The sequence below is a fragment of the Eschrichtius robustus genome, chromosome X, assembly GCF_028021215.1.
Source record: "Eschrichtius robustus isolate mEscRob2 chromosome X, mEscRob2.pri, whole genome shotgun sequence".
Lineage (NCBI taxonomy): Eukaryota > Metazoa > Chordata > Mammalia > Artiodactyla > Eschrichtiidae > Eschrichtius > Eschrichtius robustus.
Window position 1 is genome coordinate 44322735 of NC_090845.1, and position 26541 is coordinate 44349275.

The 26541-nt window shown below is 41.3% G+C and overlaps 1 protein-coding gene across 1 annotated transcript in view; it reads right to left on the reverse strand.

The window, feature by feature from the left end:
• The window catches only part of ZNF41 (zinc finger protein 41), a 56610-nt gene that overhangs the window by 17240 nt on the left and 12829 nt on the right, over positions 1 to 26541 (reverse strand). The window contains 1 exon segment of the mRNA XM_068532886.1: positions 11268 to 11511. Coding sequence (XP_068388987.1) covers positions 11268 to 11339 — 72 coding nt within the window. The 5' untranslated portion in view covers positions 11340 to 11511.

Here is a 26541-nt window from a genome sequence, read left to right on the forward strand (position 1 = left end):
CCCAACACAGTAATGAGGTACCTTTTTGTCTCCCCACCAGGGTGGTGTCAGAGGTGGTCTGGTGGGGAGCATGAAATTCCACCTCCAGCCAGGATCAACAAGGTGCTTGTTCCCTCTGGGGTGTCAAAGGAGGCTAATTAGGGACCTGAACTTCCACCTCCACCTGGCAGTAAGAAGGAGATTCTCCTTTTTTAGCAGAACAGTGTTGGAGGGAGACTGCTAAACACAAGATTTAAATAATATCCAGAGTCCCCAAAATATCCAGGACATAACTGAAAATCAGGCACCATGTGAAGAAGCAAGAAAATCTTAACTGGAATGAGAAAAGACAATCAACTGACACTGACACTGAGATGACACAGATGTTAGAATTATCAAGGATTTTAAAGCAGCCATTATAAAAATGCTTCAGGGATTTCCCTGGTGGCACAGTGGTTAAGACTCCACGCTCCCAATGCAGGGGGCCTGGGTTTGATCTCTGGTCAGGGAACTAGATCTCACATGCATGCCACAACTAAGAGTTCACATGCCACAACTAAGGAGCTGGTGAGTCACAACTAAGGAGCATGTGAGCTGCAACAAAGGAGCTCACATGCTGCAACTAAGACCTGGAGCAACCAAACAAATAAATAAATATTAAAAAAAAAAAAAGCCTGGCTACACATTAGAGTCATCAGGGGAACATTTTGTCCCTGTTCTAACAGTACTTTGTTATTATTTTTTAAAAATGCGGGGGCTTCCCTGGTGGCGCAGTGGTTGAGAATCCGCCTACCAATGCAGGGGACACGGGTTCGAGCCCTGGTCTGGGAAGATCCCACATGCCGCGGAGCAACTAAGCCCGTGTGCCACAACTACTGAGCTTGCGCATCTGGAGCCTGTGCTCTGCAACAAGAGAGGCCGCGATGGTGAGAGGCCCGCGCACCGCGATGAAGAGTGGCCCCCACTTGCCGCAACTAGAGAAGGCCCTCGCACAGAAACGAAGACCCAACACAGCCATAAATAAATAAATAAATAAATAATTTTAAAAAATGCTTCAATATACTTAAATGCAAAAATAGAAAGTCTCAGAAAAAAAGATATAAAGAAGAACAGAATGGAAATTTTAGAACTGAAAAATAGAATAACTAAAATTTTAATATCAGTGGAAGAGCTCAATAGCAGAATAGAGAGGACAGAGGAAAGAATTAGAGAACTTGATGATAGAACAATAGAAATGATCCAATCTGAACAACAGAAAGAAAATTGACTGGAAAAAAAATGAGCAGAGCCTCAGGGACCTCCGAGACTATAATAAAAGATCTGGCATTTGTGCCATCAGAGTTCCAGAAAGAGAGGAGAAAGTGTGGGGTTGAAAAGTATTTGAAGAAATTATAGCTGAAAATTTCTCAAATTTGGCAAAAGATATCAACTTAGAGTTTCAAGAAACTGAGCAAACCCCAAAAGGATAAACCAAAGAAATTATACGAAGACACATTATAGTCAAACTTCAGAAAACTAAAGACAAAGAAAAAATCTTGAAATCAGCAAGAGAGAAATGACACCTTACCTATAGGGGAAAAACAATTAAAGTGACAGCAGATTTCTCACCCAAAACCATGGTGGAGAGAAGGAAGTGGCACAACATTTTTCAAGTGCAGAAAGAAAAGAACTGTCAACCCTGAATTCCATATCTGGCAAAATTATCCTTAAGAAATGAAGCGGCCATGGCCATTAAGTACATGAAAAGATGCTTAACATCATTAATTATCTGGGAAATGAAAATCAAAACTACAATGAGATACTACCTCACACTCACTAGGATGGCTAGAATCAAAAAGTCAGATAATAACAAGTGCTGGTGAGGATTTGGAGAAATTGGAAACTTCATACATACACCGCTGGTGGGAATGTAAACTGGTGCAGCTGCTTTAGAAAACAGTCTGGCAGTTCCTCAAATTATTAAACATAGAGTTATCATTTGATCTAGCAATTCCACTCCTAGGTGTATATATATACTTGAGATAAATGAAAATATATATCTGCATAAAAACATGTACACAAATGTTTACAGCAGCATTACTTATAATAGCCAAAAGGTGGAAACAACCCAAATGTACATCAGCTGACAAATGAATAAACAAAATGTGATACACCTGCACAATGGAATATTATTCAGCCACAAAAAGGAAGGAAATACTGATACATGTTACCACATGTACATGCTACACTTCTTCCCTATCTATTTGCCTACCTACATATATACCTGCTGACCTATTATGGACTGGTGACTTCCTACTTTATTCAGTGGGTTATAACCTATTACTATCATTATTTCTTTTGCTACTCAAATTGCCCCAGGTTTGGCCAGAGGGAGCTCCTTAAAAACATTATGCTGAGTGAAAGAAGCCAGACAAAAAGATCACATGTTATGTGATTCCATTCATGTGAAATGTCCAGAATAGTAAAGTCTATAGAGACAGAAAGCATATTAATGTTTGCTTAGGGTTGGAGGAGGCAGGGAGGTGAGGTGGGGCAGAGTGATGGCTTAAGGGTGTGGGGTTTCTTTTTGAGGTGATGAAAATGTTCTAAAATTGATTGTAGTGATGGTTGCACATATCCATAAACATACAAAAAACATTGAATTGGACACTTTATTTTAAAAATAAATTTATTTATTTATTTTTATATTTGGCTGCGTTGGGTCTTTGTTGGTGCACGTGGGCTTTCTCTTGTTGTGGAGCACGGGCTTTAGGCACATGGGCTTCAGTGGTTGTAGCACACGGGCTCAGCAGTTGTGGCTTGTGGGCTCCAGAGCGCAGGCTCAGTAGTTGTGGCTCATGTTGCTCGGTGGCACATGGGATCTTCCTGGACCAGGGCTTGAACCCGTGTCCCCTGCATTGGCAGGTGGATTTTTAACCACTGCGCCACCAGGGAAGTCCCTGAATTGGACACTTTAAATAGGTAAACCATGGTATGTGAATTATATCTAAATAAAGCTGTTACTAAGAAAGAAGAAATGAAGGAGAAATCAAGATATTCTCAGAAGAAGAACTAAGAAAATCTGTTGTCAGCAGACCTACCCTAAAAGAATGGCTTAAAGGAAGTTCTCTAAACAGAAAGGAGATGGTAAAAGAAGTCTTGGAATATCAGGAAAGAAGAAAAATGGAAAGAGAAAAAATATGGGTAAATACAATAGACTTTCCTTTTCCTCTTGAGTTTTCTAAATTATATTTGAAGGTCAAAGTAAAAAGTATAACATTTTTATCATGTGGATCTCCATGTATGTACAGGAAATATTTAAGACAATTGTAATTGGTGAGGGTAAAGGGACTTAAAGGGAGCTAAGTTTTCTACACTTCACTCTAACTGGTAAAATGTCAACACCAGTAGAGACCTATGTGGTGATGGAATAGTTCTGTATCTGGATTATTGTACAGGAATCTACACATGTGTAAAATGGCAGAGAACGACATGCACATCGCAGAAATGTCAATTTCCTGTTTGTGATAATTGTACTCTAGTGATGCAGGATGTAATCATTAGGGGAAACTGGGTAAAGAGTTACATGAGACCTCTCTGTACCATCTTTGCAACTTCCTATACATTTATAATTATTTCCAAATAAAAAGTTTTAACAAACTACTAAATTATCCTCAGAAAGATTGGAGTAGGGGACACAGCAAAAAAGATCAAGATGCTATTAAAAAGGAGCACTCACAGGAGTTCCCTGGTGGTCCAGTGGTTAGGATTCGGCACTTTCACTGCTGTGGCCAGGGTTCAATCCCTGGTCAGGGAGCTGAGACCCCGCAAGCCGTGCAGCACAGCCAAAAAAAAAAAGAAAAAAGAAAAAAAAGGGGGGCCATTCACTTCTTCCTCTCTATCTGCCTACCTATGTACCTACCTACCTATTATAGGGTCTGGTCACTTCCTACTTTATTCAGTAGATGATAATCTATTACTATTATGATTTCTTTTGCTACTCAAATTGTCCCAGATTTGACCAGAGGGAGCTCCTTCAAAGTGGCTCCTGTGCCATTTTGACACGTTCCCATCTTTTGAGTGCTTCATTACTTCCCAGCACAATGAGTTCTTCCAGAATCATTTTGTACTTTCTCTGTTCCAACCCTGGAGTCAGTCATATCTCCAAGAAGCTCTAGTTCCTATTAGTGACAAATGGTAAATCAAGGTGTGCTCATTGTGCCTGGCATATAATTGTCATTTCAGCAGTCAGAGAAAGGAATGTTTTTCCTTATAGGAGAATGCCAACTAATCAATATAGAAGAAATGATGGAATTAGAAAAACACCATTAGGGAAGTAGCACCGTAATTAATTGTTACAGGCAAGAATCATCGCTAGATGCTACAATCAGTGGACAAAAGCATGAGAAATAGTCTCAATGTATACATAGTCTCATTGTATCTCCCCACAACCTAGTTGTTAATTACAAAGAGAAATATAGTAACTTTACAGTACCTGACAGATGCCATCTTAGCCAGGCGATCAAAGTTAACATTATCAATAAAGGACAAATTGGTATTGAATGCTTGCCAGCGTGAGGCACTGAGAAGAACACAGCATCATTTCTGTGATATTTGACAAAAATGAAAAACCTGAATCTAATTATGAGGAAGCAGGGAAAAAACCCAAATTGAGGGACATTCTTCCAAATGGTGTCATGAAAGTCAAGGAAAGTGTTTCAGATTAGACGGTAAAGGGACATGACAACTAAACATAATACATGAGCCTGGATTGGATCCTGGATCAGGGGGAAATGCTATAAAGGATATTATCGTGACAACTGGGAAAACTATTTACAAATTGTATGTTAGTGAAACCGAGCAGGACCCTGTGGGGCTCCTGGGCATGGAAGCCTTTCTGTCCCCTGTTCTTTATTTTTAAGGTTTTTGTCTTTATTTATTTATTTATTTGGCTATGCTGCATGGCTTGTGGGATCTCAGTTCCCCGACCAGGGATTGAACCTGGGCCCTGGCAGTGAAAGCCTGGAATCCTAACCACTGGACCACCAGGGAACTCCCTGTCCCCCATTTCTTGTTTGTAGGGAATAGATTCCAGCCTCCATGACCTTCCCTGACTTCCAAAGGGCAGATTTGAACAGTTGCTAATCAGGGAAGGGAGGGGATGCAGAGACAAGGGAGGAGCAGCCAAGAAACAATAGTGCAGCCTTGGGGCAGGGTCCTGGTTCCTCCTCAAGGGATACACATAACAATATCTCTGAGCTCTTCTGAAGAACTAAAACCCCCAACAAATGGAAGGTGTTAGCATTCCTCATTCCAGAGAAGACCACATGAGGCCAGATTAAAGGAACCAGAGAAGCTCATCAAGAGACTACCTGAGACCAAATTAAAGGAGTGCAGGCCTTGCACACACTCTAATACTTATCAGCAAGCCCGCCCTTGAACCATTGTTATAAAACTCCTCATCAAATCCTCCCGGGTTGGGACACACAGTTTTTTGGGGCAGGAGCCTACTGTGTCCCCATTTGTCTGGCAAAGCAATAAAGCTACTCTTCTCTACTTCACCCAAAACTCTGTCTCTGAGATTCGATTTGGCACTGGTGCACAGAGGCCAAGTTTTTGGCCTCATTAGGTAATTAGATAATACACATCAAATATTAGATAGTACTAGATCAATGTGCAATTTCTTGATTTTGATAACTGTACTGTGATTATGTAAGAGAATGTCCTTGTTCTTAAGAGATACACATTAAGTATTTAAGGGTAAAGGGGAATTATGTCTGCAAACTACTCTCAAGTGGTTCAGAAAATAAAGTTTTAAATATATCTGTGTGTATACACATACATACATACATATATACATAAATTGGGAAGAGAAAGCAAATGTGGCAAAATGTTAACAGTTAGTGGATTTGGGTGAAGGGCAAAAGAATCAAATGTTTCAAAAGAATTAATGCTTTAAAACTCTTAGTAGAAAATATAGGTAAATATTTGTTTAGGCCTTGGGGTAGGTGAGGATTTCCTAAACAACACAGAAAATGCACTAAGTATCAAAGACAAGATCTAGTGATTCAACTGTGAGGAAATGAGGAACCTTTATTCATTGAAAGACCTTTGTTCTTTGGGGGCCCTTATTAGTGAGTGTTCAGGGGCACAGAGCAGGTGTGGAACTCACAGTACCTGCTCCACCACCAGCAGCTCCGGGGGCAGATCCGCAAGCACTGGGCAGTGCCCAGCACTTCTCCATCCACCAGCTCTCCTGAGCACAGCCCCAAGGGTTGCTGAGAGCAGGACCTCCACCTGAGTCTCTAGCAGCATGTCTGACCTACTCCCCTTCACTGCGCAAGGGCACTCACCCAGGGAAAGCCCTGGGGTCAGGCTTGAGGGAAGCTCTCATTCTGCCTGCCCATCCTCCTGATCCTTGCTCTCTTGCCGGTGACCCCAGGACAGACCGGCAGGTGTGTAGGTGACACAGGGGAGGAGCCTCAGGTGGCAGGGAGGAGTGGCTATTTGCCAACCAGTATGGGAAAATTAAAATATTCTATCATTTGGCACTGGTAAACATTTTTTAAAAACTTTCTTTACCATTTTTAAAAATTGAAGCAGGCTTCCCTGGTGGCGCAGTGGTTAAGAATCTTCCTGTCAAAGCAGGGGACACGGGTTCGAGCCCTGATCTGGGAAGATCCCACATGCCGCAGAGCAACTAAGCCCATGCGCCACAACTACTGAGCCTGTGCTCTAGAGCCTGTGAGCCACAACTACTGAGCCCACGTGCTGAGAGCCCGTGCACCACAATAAAGAGTAGCTCCCGCTTGCCGCAACTAGAGAAAGCCCGCGCACAGCAACGAAGACCTAACACAGCCAAAAACAAATAAATAAGTAAATTTAAAAATAAAAATAAAAAATAAAATAAAAATAAAAATTGAAGCACAGTTAATTTACAATGTTGTGTTAGTTTCAGATGTACAGCAAAGTGATTCAGATATTATATATATATATATATATATATATATACTTTTTCAGACATTGTTAAACATTTTAACAACTCTGACAGCCCAAGCTGGTGGACAAAAGACCACCCTCATCTGTCTCTCCCTCCCTGGGAGTCACACAGGGAAAGGGTACAAAGACCATGCCAGGCACAGATGCCCCTCTGATCCCTTTCCCCACCAAAACAGACACTTTGGACTCCACCCTGGCTGGGTAGGCTTATGTGATGTGATGGAGAGGGATTTTGGAGCTAGTGATTTGGATACAAAGTTGCTAATATAGAACCACCCAGATTCTAGCCTCAGCAGCCACGTACAAAAAGGTTTGGTTTTATGGCCCATTTCTACCATGGAGGATGGCCTGTGTCTCTGCCACCACCAGGACATTTACAAGGACTCCCTCATCCTAGGTGAGGATCCCCACTCCAGCTCTTGACGGCTCACCAGTGAACCACACAGCAATGTCTCAGTCCCAAAACATTCTGCACTCTCACCCCCAGGGAACGCTGTGCTGCCAGGACTGGCCACTCACTGCCCATTCTGTCCCTGGCCATCTGCTCTGTCCCACCCTGCAGCTGGCTTGGGGCTCAGTCCCGAAGGGCTGCTCTCACTTCTGCCCCAGCACACTTCTCCATCACCTCCTGTGATATGACCCTGCCCTTCTAAACCCTACCCCAGCCTAGCAGGAGGGCTCCCAGGGCACTTACTAGGCTGCCTGAAAGTATGCAGTGTAGCTCACTGCGCCCTCGCCTGGGGCTGGGGGTACCCTAGTCTTTCCTGCTCCCATGCTCCTCCCTCTGGCTTTCCCTGCTTACCCTACCTACTCCTGTCCCCTAACTTCTCCCTGCTCCCTCTCCTGGTTCTTGTTCCCTCTGCATGGTCCCCATCTGACTCTTCCTTGGTCCCTCTGTTTACTGTTCCTTCTAAATGTTTCTTGTTATTTCTGACTGTCCCCTGGTCTGTTTCCTGATGCCTCTGTTTATTGCTTCCTCTGATTGTCCCTTGTTCCATTGTTTCATGCCTCCTGTTTCTTCTTCCCTCTGACTGATCCCTGATGTCTCTGACTGTCCCATGTTCCCTTTGACAGCTATTCCTCTAGCTGATCCTTAGTCTGTGGCACCATTCTGGTTGCGCCCCAGTCCATCTGGCTGCTCCCTGGCCCTGATGAGGCTTTCTCATTCCTTCTAGTTGACACAGACTGACTGCCCTTTGACTCCTCTGACTTCTTTGTAGATCCAATTCTTCCCTGCTCCTTGGGCAGTCCTGGAATGCATTTCTAATATGCTCTCATCTGGTGCTCTGCATCTGGTCCATGGACCACTCTCTGTGAAGTGCTGGTCTACCTGGCTCCTAGCCTAGGCTCTTGATCATCAACATATACTACTTCTGTGTGCTTTGTGCCACAGCTGGGTTCTGTACTTTCACCTCTCCATCACTTGCATTACATCTGACCTTTGACTGGCTCCTTTGGCTGTTTCTTGGGCAGGGTGACCAACTGTCCCAGTTTGCCTAGGACTTTCCCTGTTGTAGCAGTGAAGTTCCACATCCCATGAAGCCCCTATTGCCCTATCTCAGGGAACTATGGATGCTCTCCAGACTCTCTCTGGCTTCTGCAACTGTCCCTTAACCCCAGTGCCCACTACATGGGGCCTCTGGTTTCGGGAATGGATACTATGCCTTCCAGCTGTTCTCTAGTCCCTCTAGTTGTTCCCAGGTCAGACAGGCTGCTATCCAAACCAGATATACCTTTGATGTCCACTTTGCTTTTCCCTCTGGCTATTCCCCAACCTCAGCGACTGTTCCTTGTTGCCCCTGGTGCCCTTGGCTACTTCTCATCCTCAGAGGTCCTTTTGTCTCTCCAACTGTCCCATGGGTCTGTCCCCTTCCTGCCCCTCCAACCTGTTCTACAGCCTCAGCAGCTGGTCCCTGCTTCCTCTGGCTGCTGCCTATCCCAGGCTCACCTTTCCCATTTCCCATTTCTGTTCCCCAATATCTCTGCCTTTCCCCATCCCCTCAGAGTCTCCTCTGACTCCTGACACCTCTTGAAGTGGCTTGTCTGGCAGGCTCTTACCCACCAAACCTTTTTGCTTTTCCTTTTAGCTGAGTCTTCTGTTTCCTTGTCCCTCTGGATGGTCCCTGTTCCCTTTGGTTGATATCTGGTTCCTCTATTTCCTGGTCCCTCCTCCCATTTTGAGATCCTTCTAATTGTTCTAATATCCTCTGGCTCTTCCTTGCTCCCCACTATTAACACTTCTCCAGCCCCGACTACTGTTTCTTGGTCCTTGGTCTCTCTGCTGCTCCCTGGCCTCTGGCTCTTGTTTCCCATTTCCTCTGTTTGTTCCACTGATTTCCCACCTGTCCCCTGGGCCCCTTGGTTATCCTCTATTTCCAATAAGTGCAACATGGTCCCTCCAGCTGTTCCCTGTGGCTATTCCTCATCCCTCTTTCTCCTACTGACCCCTCTGCCTGTTTTCCAGCTTCAGCCACTATTTCTTAGCCCAACTGGCTGTTCCTCACCGCTGGGGACATTTTTATTGGTTCCTTGGTATCTCTGCCCATTCCCTGCTCTCTGACATCTAATGAAAAAACTAAGAACCTAACAAATAAATACGTGAATAAATAATATTTACCAGGGTCTTGGTCATTTCCATCTCTTCTTGCAAATGGGCAGAGGTCTATGGTTGGGAAGGAAGACATGAGTGGAGAAATGTGCCTTGCAGAGATCAGAATCATTCGTCTAGAAATTCCCACACATTGGCTGGGCAAGAGACCATGTGCAGAAGGACTGGGGAGGACCACATTGTTGTGGCCCCAACCTGTGGGTCTGTGACTGATATGATGGAGAAGACCCTGGACAAGGACAAGTTTCCAAGAGTGGAAGTGCCCTACTGTTAGGCAGCAATTCGTTTACCATTCAATGTCCCTACACCTTTGACTCAAAATATAATTTCAGTGACTTGGGCAAAAAGATTTAAGTGTAAGAATTTCATCATAGCAGTTTTTATCACAACAGAAAACCTGGAACACCCTAAATTCACATATAGTGGATTGGTTAAATTAGATATAGTTTATCCAAAGGATATAAAGCTATGCATCATGTGTGTGTGAAGAAAAATATTTACTGGCTAGAAAATTATATTAAACTGCCAAGTTAAAAAGGAGACAACCAAATACTATGATTTCATTTTTAAACTTGGGCTATACAATGTATATGTGTGTGGTATGTATGTACACTCACAGCCCCACATGTATACCCACATACATGCACATACAAAGGGAAAAAACTGTAAGGAACTATAGCTAAATGTTAACAATGATTAACTTTGGCTAATGTTGGAATTATAAGTAATGTTTTAGTCTCTTGTATTTGCTTACCTGTATTTTCTAACATTATATTGTGAAATAATGAAATTATGAAATAGTAAACATCAAAATAATTTTTTAAAGTTTAATATTATCCTAATGACCACATGACCCTGAGCCCCTGTGACAACGAGCCTGTCCCCAGAGGTGACAGCATCCACAGGACAGTCGGAAAGAGGGAGCTGTGGGGCAAGGTCTGGCTCCCTCATCATGTTCCTCTGTTTACAGAATCTCAAGGGGAACTTTTAGTGGGAAACTTGGTCTTGGCTATTGTGTGGTGAGGGTGGAAGACACGGTCGGGAGACAAGCTTCCAGTCCACTGATGTCACTCACAATCCCAGAGGCCTGGACAAGTCATGTACCTTCTCAGGCCACTTTACTCATCTTTGAGAGGAGGAGGAAGAAGCAGAAGGGCCCTAGACACTGTGGTCACCCTACTACCCTGCCTTTCTCTAAGTTCCAAAGAAAAGGGATTTTTCTGCCCTAGATCAGGGTAGAGGAGAAATCAGCAAATCCCCAAGGATCAGGGGAAAGCAGGCTCTGGTAGGGATCAGCTGAGTGTGTGCACAGAGCCAGTGAGGACTGAAGGGCCTGTGCTGGGCGTCAGGGGGTAGCGTCTCCCTGGCTGGGGCCGGTGGTCACCCCCACCCAGACCTCGCTCGCAGACACCCTGCAGGGAGCTGCCTCCCACTCCTCTAGGCTGTGGGGCTGACCCTCCCATCCCACCTTTCCTCCATCGGCTACATCACATTTTCCACTGAAACAGGAAGGGCTCTGGATGTGGGACACCAGCCACGTGGTGCTCACGCAGCAGGAGGATGGTGACCTGTCTCAGGGACACCAAGTCTGGAATTTGCCCCTCCTGTGACACACTTGCCCCTGCCCTGAGTCCCTACTGACAGGTCGGGGCCATCTCCTCACTGAATAAACTCCTGCCCCTTGAGCCCTGTCCCTCCTCACCTCACACACACTGCCACGTCCCTCTGCAGCCAGGGCTGGGGACCACTGGGGAGAGCTCCGGTTGGCTGGCATTGTCCCGCTGAGCCTCAACCCTCAGGCTCTCCTGCTGACAACTCCGCTCTTCCCAGGAGCCTGAGGCCAGGCGGGTCCGTGGACTCAACCAGAGCTTCTGGGGCTGGAAGGAAGATCCTGCAGCCTTCACTACGGGGTCTGGCCCAGGGGCTCCGCAGAGACTCCAAGAAACCTGGAAAGACAGTGTCCACGTGGTCAGTCATTCAGCATTCACCCCAAAAATGCTTCCTGGGGGCACCAAAGTACAGTTTACAGCACTGGATACTGTGGAAGAGAAAAGTTCAGTAATCAACACCAAGTATTAGCATACAATATGGAAAAAAACTCATGAGATTTGGTGTAAAATGAATGAGAGTTTGAATTCCAGCTCTTCTGCATTCTAGCTGGAATCTGGCGAAGTCACTTTAGTCTGAGTTTCTTCACCTTAACACTGAGGATGAAAACACCCATCTCATAGGGCTGTTAGAGTTAAATGACATGATGCTTCAAAAGCACTCCTATTTGGCACCAGGAGCACGCTCCATTGATATTAAATATTGCTGTTATTATAAGGTGCAAGGAATGTTTTATTCGGTACCTCATTTAATTTTCACACTCATCCTATGAACTAGGTATTACTTTTGCTATTATTCCCATTTACCATCAGATAGAGCTGTTCATAAATATTAAGAAATTTGCCCCAAGATCTCTTAGATTAGGGGGAAGGACAGGGATTCAAACCCAGGTCTGCCTAGCTCCAAAGTACATTTTCTTAACTACTGTGCCATATGGTATTCTATATGTGGAAGAATCACAATAAACATCATTTCTGTTTCTTGCTGCCTTTAAAGTGCTCTGGCTGAAGGATGACATGTCACATGTGATAAATCAAGTGCCTGTATAATTCAGTGTACATTCTCGGCAACTTATAGAGCCCACCCACCCTCTTCTGCCAAAGATGAAAACATAAACACTTTGTCCCCTCTCTCCCAATTCCCATCTGGCCCTGAAAGTCAGCATGTCTGCACAGGCTCCTAAATCGGTAACCTACACTGCTTGACAAAAACTGTGTCCCAAATGGTGCCATCAACTGGTTTCCATAGGTTCCTCAAATAATCACCAACACAGGCAACACAACCCCAATAGAAAATCAACTATTAATCTGCTCAATGCCCCCTGGATCCAAACCTGACCTCCTATAGGACTCCATAACTCACAGCCCATATGTAGAGGCAATGACTCCCATAAACCCCTCAAATATAGACCTTCCGGTCCATCACATACTAACTCACACAGTCCTGCAATTACCGATGTCTACAGGTCCCAATCAATGACTCCTATAGGGCTCCTAAAACTGTCTCCCAAAGACTTAAAATCCCAGGCTTGCAATCAATCTTTCACCACCTCAGTGTCCCAATCAATAACTCTCATGGACTGACTGATTAACTTCAGATACTTTAGATGACTTCAGACCTCCAACTCTTATAAAACCTCAAGAATTTCTACAGAGGTCTCAATCACTTACCAACATATGTCTCTAATTACGTTTCTTCAAGGATTTCCCAAGATTATCACTCACTGACCCAACATGAATAGCATCTATAGGCCCTGGATTATCTAATCCTATTGGACTCTAACTCCGTGATGCACCCCCACAGAAATCCTCCGAATCCTTTGCTCCCAGAGGAACCAAGTCAATCCCAAATCTGGTTTGGTATTGAATTTAAAGAATAAAAAGAAAACTTAAAATGCTTCCAGGCAGAAACAACATGTTATTTACAATGGAAAGGGATCACAATGGCACTAGATTTATTTGCAACAATAGGAGCCATATTAGAAGAAAACATCTACAAATTATTGAAGGGGACTGCAATCCAAGAATTTTAAACCCACTCTAGCTGAATACCATGCTTCCACTAGAGCAAAAGACAATTTTAGACATACAAGCACTTATAACATTATATGCCAATATTAGAATCTCAGGAGAATACTCAAGGGGATAGTCTAACCAACTGTAAATTCAATAGTAACAGAAACCTCAAAATTGGAGGAAAGCAATTTCGAGAAATGATTATTGCAATTGATATATAGTTATAACTGAGTAAAGAAAAATGTATGTAATTGGGCATCTGGAACAAATAAGATTATTACTATTAATAAGTGGAGAGTCATGGGGGAGGAGAGAAGATGGCGGAAGAGTAAGACGCGGAGATCACCTTCCTTCCCACAGATACAGTAGAAATACATCTACACGTGGAACTGCTCCTACAGAACACCCACTGAACGCTGGCAGAAAACGTCCGACCTCCAAAAAGGCAAGAAACTCCCCCCGTACTTGGGTAGGGCAAAAGAAAAAAGAAACAACAGAGACAAAAGAATAGGGACGGCACCTGCACCAGCGGGAGGGAGCTGTGAAGGAGGAAAGATTTCCACGCACTAGGAAGCCCCTTCGCGGGCAGAGACTGCGGGTGGCAGAGGGGGGAAGCTTCAGAGCCACGGAGGAGAGCGCAGCCACAGGGGTGCGGAGGGCAAAGCGGAGAGGCTCCCGCACGGAGGAGCAGTGCCGACCAGCACTCACCAGCCCGAGAGGCTTCTCTGCTCCCCCGCCGGGGCGGGCGGGGGCTGGGAGCTGAGGCTCGGGCTTCGGTCGGATCGCAGGGAGAGGACTGGGATTGGCGGCGTGAGCACAGCCTGAAGGGGTTAGCGCACCACAGCTGGCTGGGAGGGAGACCGGGAAAAAGTCTGCAGATGCCGAAGAGGCAAGAGACTTTTTCTTGCCTCTTTGTTTCCTGGTGCGCGAGGAGAGGGGATTCAGAGCGCCGCCTAAACGAACTCCAGAGAAGGGCGCGAGCCGCGGCGATCAGCGCGGACCCCAGAGACGGGCGTGAGACGCTGGGGCTGCTGCTGCCGCCTCCAAAAAGCCTGTGTGTGAGCACAGGTCACTCTCCACACCGCCCCTCCCGGGAGCCGGTGCAGCCCGCCACTGCCAGGGTCCCATGATCCAGGGACAAATTCCCCGGGAGAAGGCACTGCGCGCCTCAGGCTGGTGCAACGTCACGCCGGCCTCTGACGCCGCAGGCTCGCCCCGCCTCCTCTGTACCCCTCCCTCCCCGCGGCCTGAGTGAGCCAGCGCCCCCGAAGCAGCGGCTCCTTTAACCCCGTTCTGTCTGGGCGGGGAATAGACGCCCTCAGGCGACCTACACGCAGAGGCGGGTCCAAATCCAAAGCTGAACCCCAGGAGCTGTGCGAACAGGGAAGAGAAGGGGAAATCTCTCCCAGCAGCCTCAGAAGCAGCGGATTAAAACTCCACAAACAACTTGATGTGCCTGCATCAGTTGAATACCAGAATAGACAACGAATCATCCCAAATTCAGGAGGTGGACTGTGGGAGCAGGATATATTAATTTTTCCCCTTTTCCTTTTTTTTTTTGTGAGTGTATATGTATATGCTTCTGGGTGAGATTTTGTCTGTATAGCTTTGCTTTACAATAGCTTTATTTTACTTCACTATATTATAGCCTCTTTCTTTCTTTCTTTCTATTTTTTCTCCCTTTTACTCTGAGCCGTGTGGACGAAAGGCTCTTGGTGCTCCAGCCAGGCATCAGGGCCGTGCCTCTGAGGTGGGAGAGCCAACTTCAGGACACTGGTCCACAAGAGACCTCCCAGCTCCACGTAATACCAAACGGCGAAAATCTCTCAGAGATCTCCATCTCAACATCAAGACCCAGCATCACTCAATGACCAGCAAGCTACAGTGCTGAACACCCTATGCCAAACAACTAGCAAGACAGGAACACAGCCCCATCCATTAGCAGAGAGGCTGCCTAAAATCATAATAAGGCCACAGACACCCAAAAATACACCACCAGACGTGGATGTGCCCACCAGAAAGACAAGATCCAGCCTCATCCACCAGAACTCAGGCACTAGTTCCCTCCACCAGGAAGCCTACACAACCCACTGAACCAACCTTAGCCACTGGGGACAGATACCAAAAACAACGGGAACTACAAACCTGCAGTCTGTGAAAAGGAGACCCCAAACACAGTAAGATAAGCAAAATGAGACGACAGAAAAACACACAGCAGATGAAGGAGCAGGGTCAAAGAACACCAGACTTAACAAATGAAGAGGAAATAGGTAGTCTACCTGAAAAAGAATTCAGAATAATGATAGTAAGGATGATCCAAAATCTTGGAAATAGAATAGACAAAATGCAAGAAACATTTAACAAGGACGTAGAAGAACTAAAGAGGAACCAAGCAATGATGAAAAACACAATAAATGAAATTAAAAATACTCTAGATGGGATCAATAGCAGAATAACTGAGGCAGAAGAAAGGATAAGTGACCTGGAAGATAAAATGGTGGAAATAACTACTACAGAGCAGGATAAAGAAAAAAGAATGAAAAGAACTGAGGACAGTCTCAGAGACCTCTGGGACAACATTAAACGCACCAACATTCGAATTATAGGGGTCCCAGAAGAAGAAGAGAAAAAGAAAGGGACCGAGAAAATATTTGAAGAGATTATAGCTGAAAACTTCCCTAATATGGGAAAGGAAATAGTTAATCAAGTCCTGGAAGCACAGAGAGTCCCATACAGGATAAACCCAAGGAGAAACATGCCAAGACACATATTAATCAAACTGTCAAAAATTAAATATAAGGAAAACATATTAAAGGCAGCAAGGGAAAAAAAACAAATAACACAGAAGGGAATCCCCATAAGGTTAACATCTGATCTTTCAGCAGAAACTCTGCACGCCAGAAGGGAGTGGCAGGATATACTTAAAGTGATGAAGGAGAAAAACCTACAACCAAGATTACTCTACCCAGCAAGGATCTCATTCAGATTCGATGGAGAAATTAAAACCTTTACAGACAAGCAAAAGCTGAGAGAGTTCAGCACCACCAAACCAGCTTTACAACAAATGCTAAAGGAACTTCTCTAGGCAAGAAACACAAGAGAAGGAAAACACCTACAATAACAAACCCAAAACATTTAAGAAAATGGGAATAGGAACATACATATCGATAATTACCTTGAATGTAAATGGATTAAATGCTCCCACCAAAAGACACAGGCTGGCTGAATGGATACAAAAACAAGACCCATATATATGCTGTCTACAAGAGACCCACTTCAGACCTAGAGACACATACAGACTGAAAGTGAGGGGATGGAAAAAGATATTCCATGCAAATGGAAATCAAAAGAAAGCTGGAGTAGCAATTCTCATATCAGACAAAATAGACTTTAAAATAAAGACTATTACAAGAGACAAAGAAGGACACTATATAATGATCAAGGGATCGATCCAAGAGGAAGCTATAACAATTGTAAATATTTATGCACCCAACATAGGAGCACCTCAATACATAAGGCAAATACTAACAGCCATAAAAGGGGAAATTGACAGCAACACAATCATAGTAGGGGACTTTAACACCCCACTTTCACCAATGGACAGATCATCCAAAATGAAAATAAATAAGGAAACACAAGCTTTAAATGATACATTAAACAAGATGGACTTAATTGATATTTATAGGACATTCTACCCAAAAACAACAGAATACACATTTTTCTCAAGTGCTCATGGAACATTCTCCAGGATAGATCATATCTTGGGTCATAAATCAAGCCTTGGTAAATTTAAGAAAATTGAAATCGTATCAAGTATCTTTTCCGACCACAACGCTATGAGACTAGATATCAATTACAGGAAAAGATCTGTAAAAAATACAAACACATGGAGGCTACACAATACACTACTTAATAACGAAGTGATTACTGAAGAAATCAAAGGGGAAATCAAAAAATACCTAGAAACAAATGACAATGGAGATACGACGACCCAAAACCTATGGGACGCAGCAAAAGCAGTGCTAAGAGGGAAGTGTATAGCAATACAAGCCTACCTCAAGAAACAGGAAACATCTCGAATAAACAACCTAACCTTGCACCTGAAGCAATTAGAGAAAGAAGAACAAAAAAACCCCAAAGCCAGCAGAAGGAAAGAAATTATAAAGATCAGGTCAGAAATAAATGAAAAAGAAATGAAGGAAACAATAGCAAAAATCAATGAAACTAAAAGCTGGTTCTTTGAAAAGATAAACAAAATTGATAAACCATTAGCCAGACTCATCAAGAGAAAAAGGGAGAAGACTCAGATCAATAGAATTAGAAATGAAAAAGGAGAAGTAACCACTGACACTGCAGAAATACAAAAGATCATGAGAGGTTACTACAAGCAACTCTATGCCAATAAAATGGACAACCTGGAAGAAATGGACAGATTCTTAGAAATGCACAAACTGCCGAGACTGAACCAGGAAGAAATAGAAAATATGAACAGACCAATCACAAGCACTGAAATTGAAACTGTGATTAAAAACCTTCCAACAAACAAAAGCCCAGGACCAGATGGCTTCACAGGTGAATTCTATCAAACATTTAGAGACGAGCTAACACCTATCCTTCTCAAACTCTTCCAAAATATTGCAGAGGGAGGAACACTCCCAAACTCATTCTACGAGGCCACCATCACCCTGATACCAAAACCAGACAAAGATGTCACAAAGAAAGAAAACTACAGGCCAATATCACTGATGAACATAGATGCAAAAATCCTCAACAAAATACTAGCAAACAGAATCCAACAGCACATTAAAAGGATCATACACCATGATCAAGTGGGGTTTATCCCAGGAATGCAAGGATTCTTCAATATACGCAAATCAATCAATGTGATACACCATATTAACAAATTGAAGGAGAAAAACCACATGATCATCTCAATAGATGCAGAGAAAGCTTTCGACAAAATTCAACACCCATTTATGATAAAAGCCCTGCAGAAAGTAGGCATGGAGGGAACTTTCCTCAACATAATAAAGGCCATATATGACAAACCCACGGCCAACATTGTCCTCAATGGTGAAAAACTGAAACCATTTCCACTAAGATCAGGAACAAGACAAGGTTGCCCACTCTCACCACTATTATTCAACATAGTTTTGGAAGTGTTAGCCACAGCAATCAGAGAAGACAAAGAAATAAAAGGAATCCAAATCGGAAAAGAAGAAGTAAAGCTGTCACTATTTGCAGATGACATGATACTATGCATAGAGAATCCTAAAGATGCTACCAGAAAACTCCTAGAGCTAATCAATGAATTTGGTAAAGTAGCAGGATACAAAATAAATGCACAGAAATCTCTTGCATTTCTATACACTAATGACGAAAAATCTGAAAGTGAAATTAAGAAAACACTCCCATGTACCATTGCAACAAAAAGAATAAAATATCTAGGAATAAGCCTACCTAAGGAGACAAAAGACCTGTATGCAGAAAATTATAAGACACTGATGGAAGAAATTAAAGATGATACAAATAGATGGAGAGATATACCATGTTCCTGGATTGGAAGAATCAACATTGTGAAAATGACTCTACTACCCAAAGCAATCTACAGATTCAATGCAATCCCTATCAAACTACCACTGGCATTTTTCACAGAACTAGAACAAAAAATTTCACAATTTGTATGGAAACACAAAAGACCCCGAATAGCCAAAGCAATCTTGAGAACGAAAAATGGAGCTGGGGGAATCAGGCTCCCTGACTTCAGACTATATTACAAAGCTTCAGTAATCAAGACAGTTTGGTACTGGCACAAAAACAGAAATATAGATCCATGGAACAGGATAGAAAGCCCAGAGATAAACCCACACACATATGGTCACCTTATCTTTGATAAAGGAGGCAAGAATATACAGTGGAGAAAAGACAGCCTCTTCAATAAGTGGTGCTGGGAAAATTGGACAGGTACATGTAAAAGTATGAAATTAGAACACTCCCTGACACCATGCACAAAAATAAACTCAAAATGGATTAAAGACCTAAGTGTAAGGGCAGACACTATCAAACTCTTAGAGGAAAACATAGGCAGAACACTCTATGACATACATCACAGCAAGATTCTTTTTGACCCAGCTCCCAGAGAAATGGAAATAAGAACACAAATAAACAAATGGGACCTAATGAAACTTAAAAGCTTTTGCACAGCAAAGGAAACCATAAACAAGACCAAAAGACAACCATCAGAATGGGAGAAAATATTTGCAAATGAAGCAACTGACAAAGGATTAATCTCCAAGATTTACAAGCAGCTCATGCAGCTCAATAACAAAAAAACCAACAACCCAATCCAAAAATGGGCAGAAGACCTAAATAGACATTTCTCCAAAGAAGATATACAGATGGCCTACAGACACATGAAAGAATGCTCAACATCATTAATCATTAGAGAAATGCAAATCAAAACTACAATGAGATATCATCTCACACCGGTCAGAATGGCCATCATCAAAAAATCTAGAAACAATAAATGCTGGAGAGGGTGTGGATGAAAGGGAACACTCTTGCACTGTTGGTGGGAATGTAAATTGATACAGCCACTATGGAGAACAGTATGGAGGTTCCTGAAAAAACTACAAATAGAACTACCATACGACCCAGCAATCCCAATACTGGGCATATACCCTGAGAAAACCATAGGTCAAAAAGAGTCATGTACCACAATGTTCACTGCAGCTCTATTTACAATAGCCAGGACATGGAAGCAACCTAAGTGTCCATCGACAGATGAATGGATAAAGAAGATGTGGCACATATATACAATGGAATATTACTCCGCCATAAAAAGAAACGAAACTGAGTTATTTGTAGTGAGGTGGATGAACCTAGAGTCTGTCATACAGAGTGAAGTAAGTCAGAAAGAGAAAAACAAATACTTTATGCTAACACATATATATGGAATCTAAGAAAGAAAAAAGGGTCATGAAGAACCTAGGGGCAAGACGGGAATAAAGACGCAGACCTACTAGAGAATGGACTTGAGGACATTGGGAGGGGGAAGGGTAAGCTGGGACAAAGTAAGAGAGTGGCATGGACATATATACACTACCAAATGTAAAACCGATAGCTAGTGGGAAGCAGCCACATCACACAGGGAGATCAGCTCTGTGCTTTGTGACCACCTAGAGGCGTGGGATAGGGAGGGTGGGAGGGAGGGAGACGCAAGAGGGAAGAGATATGGGGATATATGCGTATGTATAACTGATTCACTTTGTTATAAAGCAGAAACTAACACAGCATTGTAAAGCAATTATACTCCAATAAAGATGTTAAAAATAATAATAAAATTTAAAAAAAAGAAAAGACAATGAACAGATGCCAACATTGAGATAATATAGATGTTGGAATTATCTGACAAGGATTTTAGAGCAGCCATCATAAAAATGCTTCATTGTGCAATTATGAAAAAACACAACACAAATGAGACAATAGAAAATCTCAGCAAAGAAATAGAGGATGTAAAGTAGAACTAAATGGAAATTTTAGAACTAAAAAATATAGTAACTGAAATAAGAAACTCAGTGGATGGACTCAATGACAGAATGGAGAGGACAAAAGAAACAGTGTACTTGAAGACAGAATAGAAACAAACCAATCTGAACAACTACAGAGAGAAAATTAACTGGAAAAAAAATGAAGACAGCTGAGGGACATGTGAGACTATAACAAAAGATTTGACATTCAAATCATTGGTGTCTAAGAGGAGAGGAAAGAGTATGGGGCTGAAAAAGTATTTGAAGAAGTAATGGCTGAAAATATTGCAAATTTGGCAAAAGACATCAACTTACATATTCCAGAAGCTGAATGAAACACAAACAGGATAAAACAACAGCAACAAACAACAATAAAAACCCATGCCGAGACACATCATAGTCAAACTTATGAAAACTAAAGAGAAAGAAAAAATCCTGAAAGCAGCTGGAGAGAAATGATGCATTATCTATAAAAGAAAAACAATTTGAATGATAGCAAATTTCTCATCGGAAACCAGAAGGAAGTGGTACAACATTTTCCAAATGCTGAACTTTCAGCCCAGGATCCTATCTCCACTGAAAATATCCTTCAGGAATGAAGAAGACATCAAGACATCCTCAGATAAAGGAAAACTAAGAGAATTTTTTGCCAGCAGACCTACCATAAAACAATGGCTAAAGGAAGTTCCTTAAACAGAAAGGAAATTCTAAAGGAAGAAAACTTGGGACATCAGTAAGGAAAAAAGGATACGGAAAGAGCAAATATGTAGGTATATACTTTCTTTCTCCTAAGTTTTCTAAATTATGTTTGACAGTTGAAGCAAAAATTATAACACTATCTAATATGGTGCTCAATGCATGTAAAGGAAATATTTAAACACGGGAGGATAAAGGGACATAAGGTAATTAAGGTTCCACGCTTCCCTGGAAGTGGTAAAATGATACCAGTAGATTTTGATAAGTTGTGTTTATATTACATGATACATAGAACATCCAGTTAAAAAGCTATATAAAGTGACCCCCCTGAAAACACTATGAATAAATCAAAATGGAATTCTTTAAAATGTTCAAATACTCCAAAGAAGGGCAGGAAAAAGAAAAGAGAAAAACAAAAATAGAGAGAATAAACAGAAAACATAAAATATGACAGACTTAAACCTTAACATATAATTACATAAAGTATAAATGTAAATATACCAATTGTAAGACAGAGATGGACAGATTAGATTTAAAAAATCATGACCCAACTATATACTGTCTATAAGAAATTTACTATAAATATAATGATATATGTAGGTTGAAAGTAAAAGAATAGAAATGATATATCATGTAAACATTAATTAAAAGGAAGCAGGATTGGATTTATTGGATAGAGTAGACTTCAGAATAAAGAAAATTACCAGGGACAGATAGGGACATTGCATAATGATAAAAGGGTCAATCTACCAAGAAGATATAGCAATCCACACAGACCTACTAGAGAATGGACTTGAGGATATGGGGAGGGGGAAGGGTAAGATGTGACAAAGTGAGAGAGTGGCATGGACATATATACACTACCAAACGTAAAATAGATAGCTAGTGGGAAGCAACCGCATAGCACAGGGAGATCAGCTCTGTGCTTTGTGACCACCTAGAGGGGTGGGATAGGGAGGGTGGGAGGGAGGGAGATGCAAGAGGGAAGAGATATGGGAACATATGTATATGTATAACGGATTCACTTTGTTATAAAGCAGAAACTAACAGACCATTGTAAAGCAATTATACTCCAATAAAGATGTTAAAAAAAAATAGATATAGCAATCCTGAATATATATGCACCAAGCAACTGAATGGCAAAATATGTGAAGAAAAATTTGATAGAACTGAAAGGAGAAATAGACAGATTCACTAGTTGGAAACTTCAATACCCTTCCTTCAACAATTGATAGAACAACTAGACAGAAAATCAGCAAGGTTATAAAAGAAATCAAGAGCACCATCAACCAACAGGATCTAAGCAACATTTATAGAGCATTCTACCCAACAATAGCAGAATACACATTCTTTTCAAGTGCCCATGGAACATATACCATATAGACCATATCCTAGATCATACAACAAACGTAAAAGAGTTGATATCATATGTAGTGTGTTCTCTAACCACAATGGAATCAAACTAGTAATTAATAACAAAAAGACAGGAGAATCTCCAAACACTTGGAAACTTAACAACATACTTCTAAATAATCCAAGAATCAAAGAGGAAGTCTCAAGGGAAATTTTAAAAATACATTGAACTGAACAAAAATGAAAATACAACATATCAAAATTTGTGGGATACTGTTATGTTGTGAAGGGCAGTCTTGTGCATGCAGTCTTTCAACTCCCACTTGTCCATATAAGAATGGGCCTTGGGCCTGGAACACTTCCTTACCAAGGATAAAGAGCCCACACAGCCTGTGTTGGGCTTATCGCCTTGTGTGGGAATATATTTCCCTATTTCAGACTCAATGTGTGCTATTTTGTTCTGTTGAAGCTTGTACATCAGTGACCCCTAGGCACAGCCCCAGCTTTCAATTTTTCAGCCTCCATGGGGGAGGGGTGGGAGTCCTTCCTCTGTGGCATGAGAGAGGTGTGAGGAGTATCTTACTTTAGTTTATATTCCTTTGCTAACTAATGAAGTTGAGCATCTTTTCCAATGCTAATTTGCCATTTGGCTGATGGAGGACCCGCTAGCCATGAGGAACTGATGCAGACTATTGAAACTGATCTTGCTCTGTCTCTTCTCTGTGTGAGTAAAGTGTTGTTCCATCCAGTGCTTGACTGTGTTGTGCTTTCCTTGGTAACACTGATACCAAGATGCCGTGGGCAGAAGTGTTCAGAGTCCTCCCCTGGGATTGATAACCAGTGTACAAGCTAAAGCAGTGTTGTGAGGAAAATTTATAGCACTAAAGGTATACATTTGAAAGGAGAAAAAGACTTAAATTAATAATCTAAACTCATTTCAAAACACTAAAAAAGAAGGGCAATGTAAACCCAAAGCCAGCAGAAGAAAGGAAATAATAAAAGTAGAAGCAGAAATCAATGAAATTGAAAACAGGGAAACAATAGAGAAAACCAATGAAACAAAGAGCTGGTTCTCCAAAAAAAGAACAATAAAATAAACAAACCTCTAGTAAGACTGACAAAGGAAAAATCAAAGAAGACATAAATGACTAATATCAAAAATGAAATAGGGGATATCATTACAGACCCTGCAGACATCAAAAGAATAACTTAAAAAATACAATGAACAACTTTACACACATAAATTTGACAAGTTAGATGAAATGGTCTAATTCCTCAAAAAGTACAAACTACCACAACTCTTCCAATATGAAATAGTTCATTTGAATAGCTTCATAATTGTTAAGGAAATTGAATTTGCAATTAAAAAAACAACCGAAATAGAAGTCTCTAGGCCCAAATGGTTTCAATGGAGATTTCCGCAAACTTTTCAAAAAGAATTAACACCAACTCCACACTATCTCACCCAGAAAATAGAAGAGGGAATTCTTCCTAACTCATTCCATAAAACCTGATAGCAAAACTAGACAAAGAGTACAAAAAATACATTATTGATGTGCTAATGTTTTCCTGCTGGGTTTATATGTAGTTTGCACAGCAAATTTTGCACATTTTGTCATCACCTGTATTTGAAAATAGGATGTGTCTTGATGAATTATCTCATTATCTAACCCTACCCCCAAAAAAGTCCAACTGGAGACCTTCATGAACATAGATGCAAAAATTCTAAACAAAATATCAGCAAATATAATTCAACAATATATAAAAAGAATTATACACCATGACCAGGTGGAGTTTATTCCAAGAACACAAGACTAGTTCAATATTTGAAAATCAATGTAATCCACCATATTATCAGCTTAAACAACAAAAATCATATGATCATATCAATTGATGCAGAAAAAGGTTTTGACAAAATCCAACACCCATTCATGATAAAAACTCTCAGAAAACTTGAAATAGAGGGAAACTTTGTCAACTAGATTTTTAAAAATCTACAAAAAACCCCACAAAACACAAAAACTACAAGAAACATCATACTCAATAGTCAGAGACTGAATGTTTGCCCCCTAAGATCAGGAACAAGGCATGACATCAACTATCACCACTCTTATTCAACACAGTAATAAAAGTTCTATCCAGTGCAATGAGGCAAGAAAACCAAATAAAAGCCATACAAATAGAAAAAGAAGAAATAAAACTGTCCTTATTTGCAGATGATATGATGGTCTACACAGAAAATCCCAAGGAACCTACACAAAAACTTCTAGAAGTAATAAGTGGCTTCAGCAAGGTTACAGTTACAAGAACAACACACAAAAATCAGTTGCATTTTCTTGTAATGGCTTGCAGAATCATAAGGTGTCCCCAGAGTCGGTTTGTCAATGTGTTCTGAAGGAAACCTGGGACACAGCCAAATGCAAGCAAAGTCATCCTCAGACAGAAATATTCCTAAAGAAGAGTGCAAAATAATCACACTGGAACGAAACTACATGAAATCATGGTGAAGTACTAGGAGGATGGTGTTCCGTGTGGGGGTGTTATAATTAAATAATTTTAATTAATTAATTTATTATCTGCCTTCTTTCAAAATCGATTTAAGAAGACTGCTTGTAATCTAAAATAGGGAAAATGGACAGAGTCTATGTTTTTGTTAAAGTTGATGCAGAACTTTCAATGTAAACAGCCATTGTATCTGGTGGATATGACTTTTCCAACAATACAAAGACATACTCTGTCCTGGAAACAAACAAAAAATCAGGTGTATTTTTACACACTGCAAATGAACATAATGAAACAAGTTAAAAATACAATACTTTAGGGACTTCCCTGGCAGTCCAGTGGTTAAGACTCCACACTTCCACTGCAGGGGGCACGGGTTCAATCCCTGGTCTGGGAACTAAGATCCCGCGGCCAAAAAAAACAAACCAAAACCAAAACTAAACCAAAACCAAAACCAAAACAAAAAACAATACTTTACATCACTCAGAAAACGAAATATTTAGGTGTAAATGTAACAAAACATGTAGAGGGCTCGCATGCTGAAAACTACAAAACGTTGATGAAAGAAATCAACAAAGATCTAAATAAATGGAGAGAGATACTGTGTTTATGGCTTGGTAGCCTCAACTTAGTAAAAATACCAATTCTCCACAAGTTGATATACAGACTTAATATAATTTCTATCAAAATCTCAGCAAGAATTTTTTGTAGATATAGGCAAAATTATTCTAAAATCTATGTGGAAAGACAACGGATCTAGAATAGCTAAAACAATTCTGACAAAGAATAAAGTGGGAGAAATAAATCTACCTGATTTCAATACTTTTTATTTAACTATGGGAATCAAGACAATGTGGTATAGATGAAGGGATAGGCACATAGATTAACAGAACAGAATAGAGGACCCAGAAACAAGCACAGTCAACTAATTTTTTTACAAAGGTACAAAAACAATTCAATGTCTTTTCAACAAATGGTGCTAGAGTAATAGGACACTCATAAGCAAAAAACAAACAAAAATGAAACAAAAACCGAAAATGAATCTCATTCTTAATATCACATTTTATAAAAAATTAACCCAAAATGGATCATAGATTTATATGTAAAATGTAAAACTATAAAACTGTTGGAAGACAACAGAAGAGAAAATCATCAGGACTTAGGGCTTAGTGAAGAGTTCTTAGATATGACACCAAAAACATAATCTTTTAAAAGAAAAAATAGATAAATTTGACTTCATCAAAATTAAAAATTGTGGCTCTACAAAAGACAC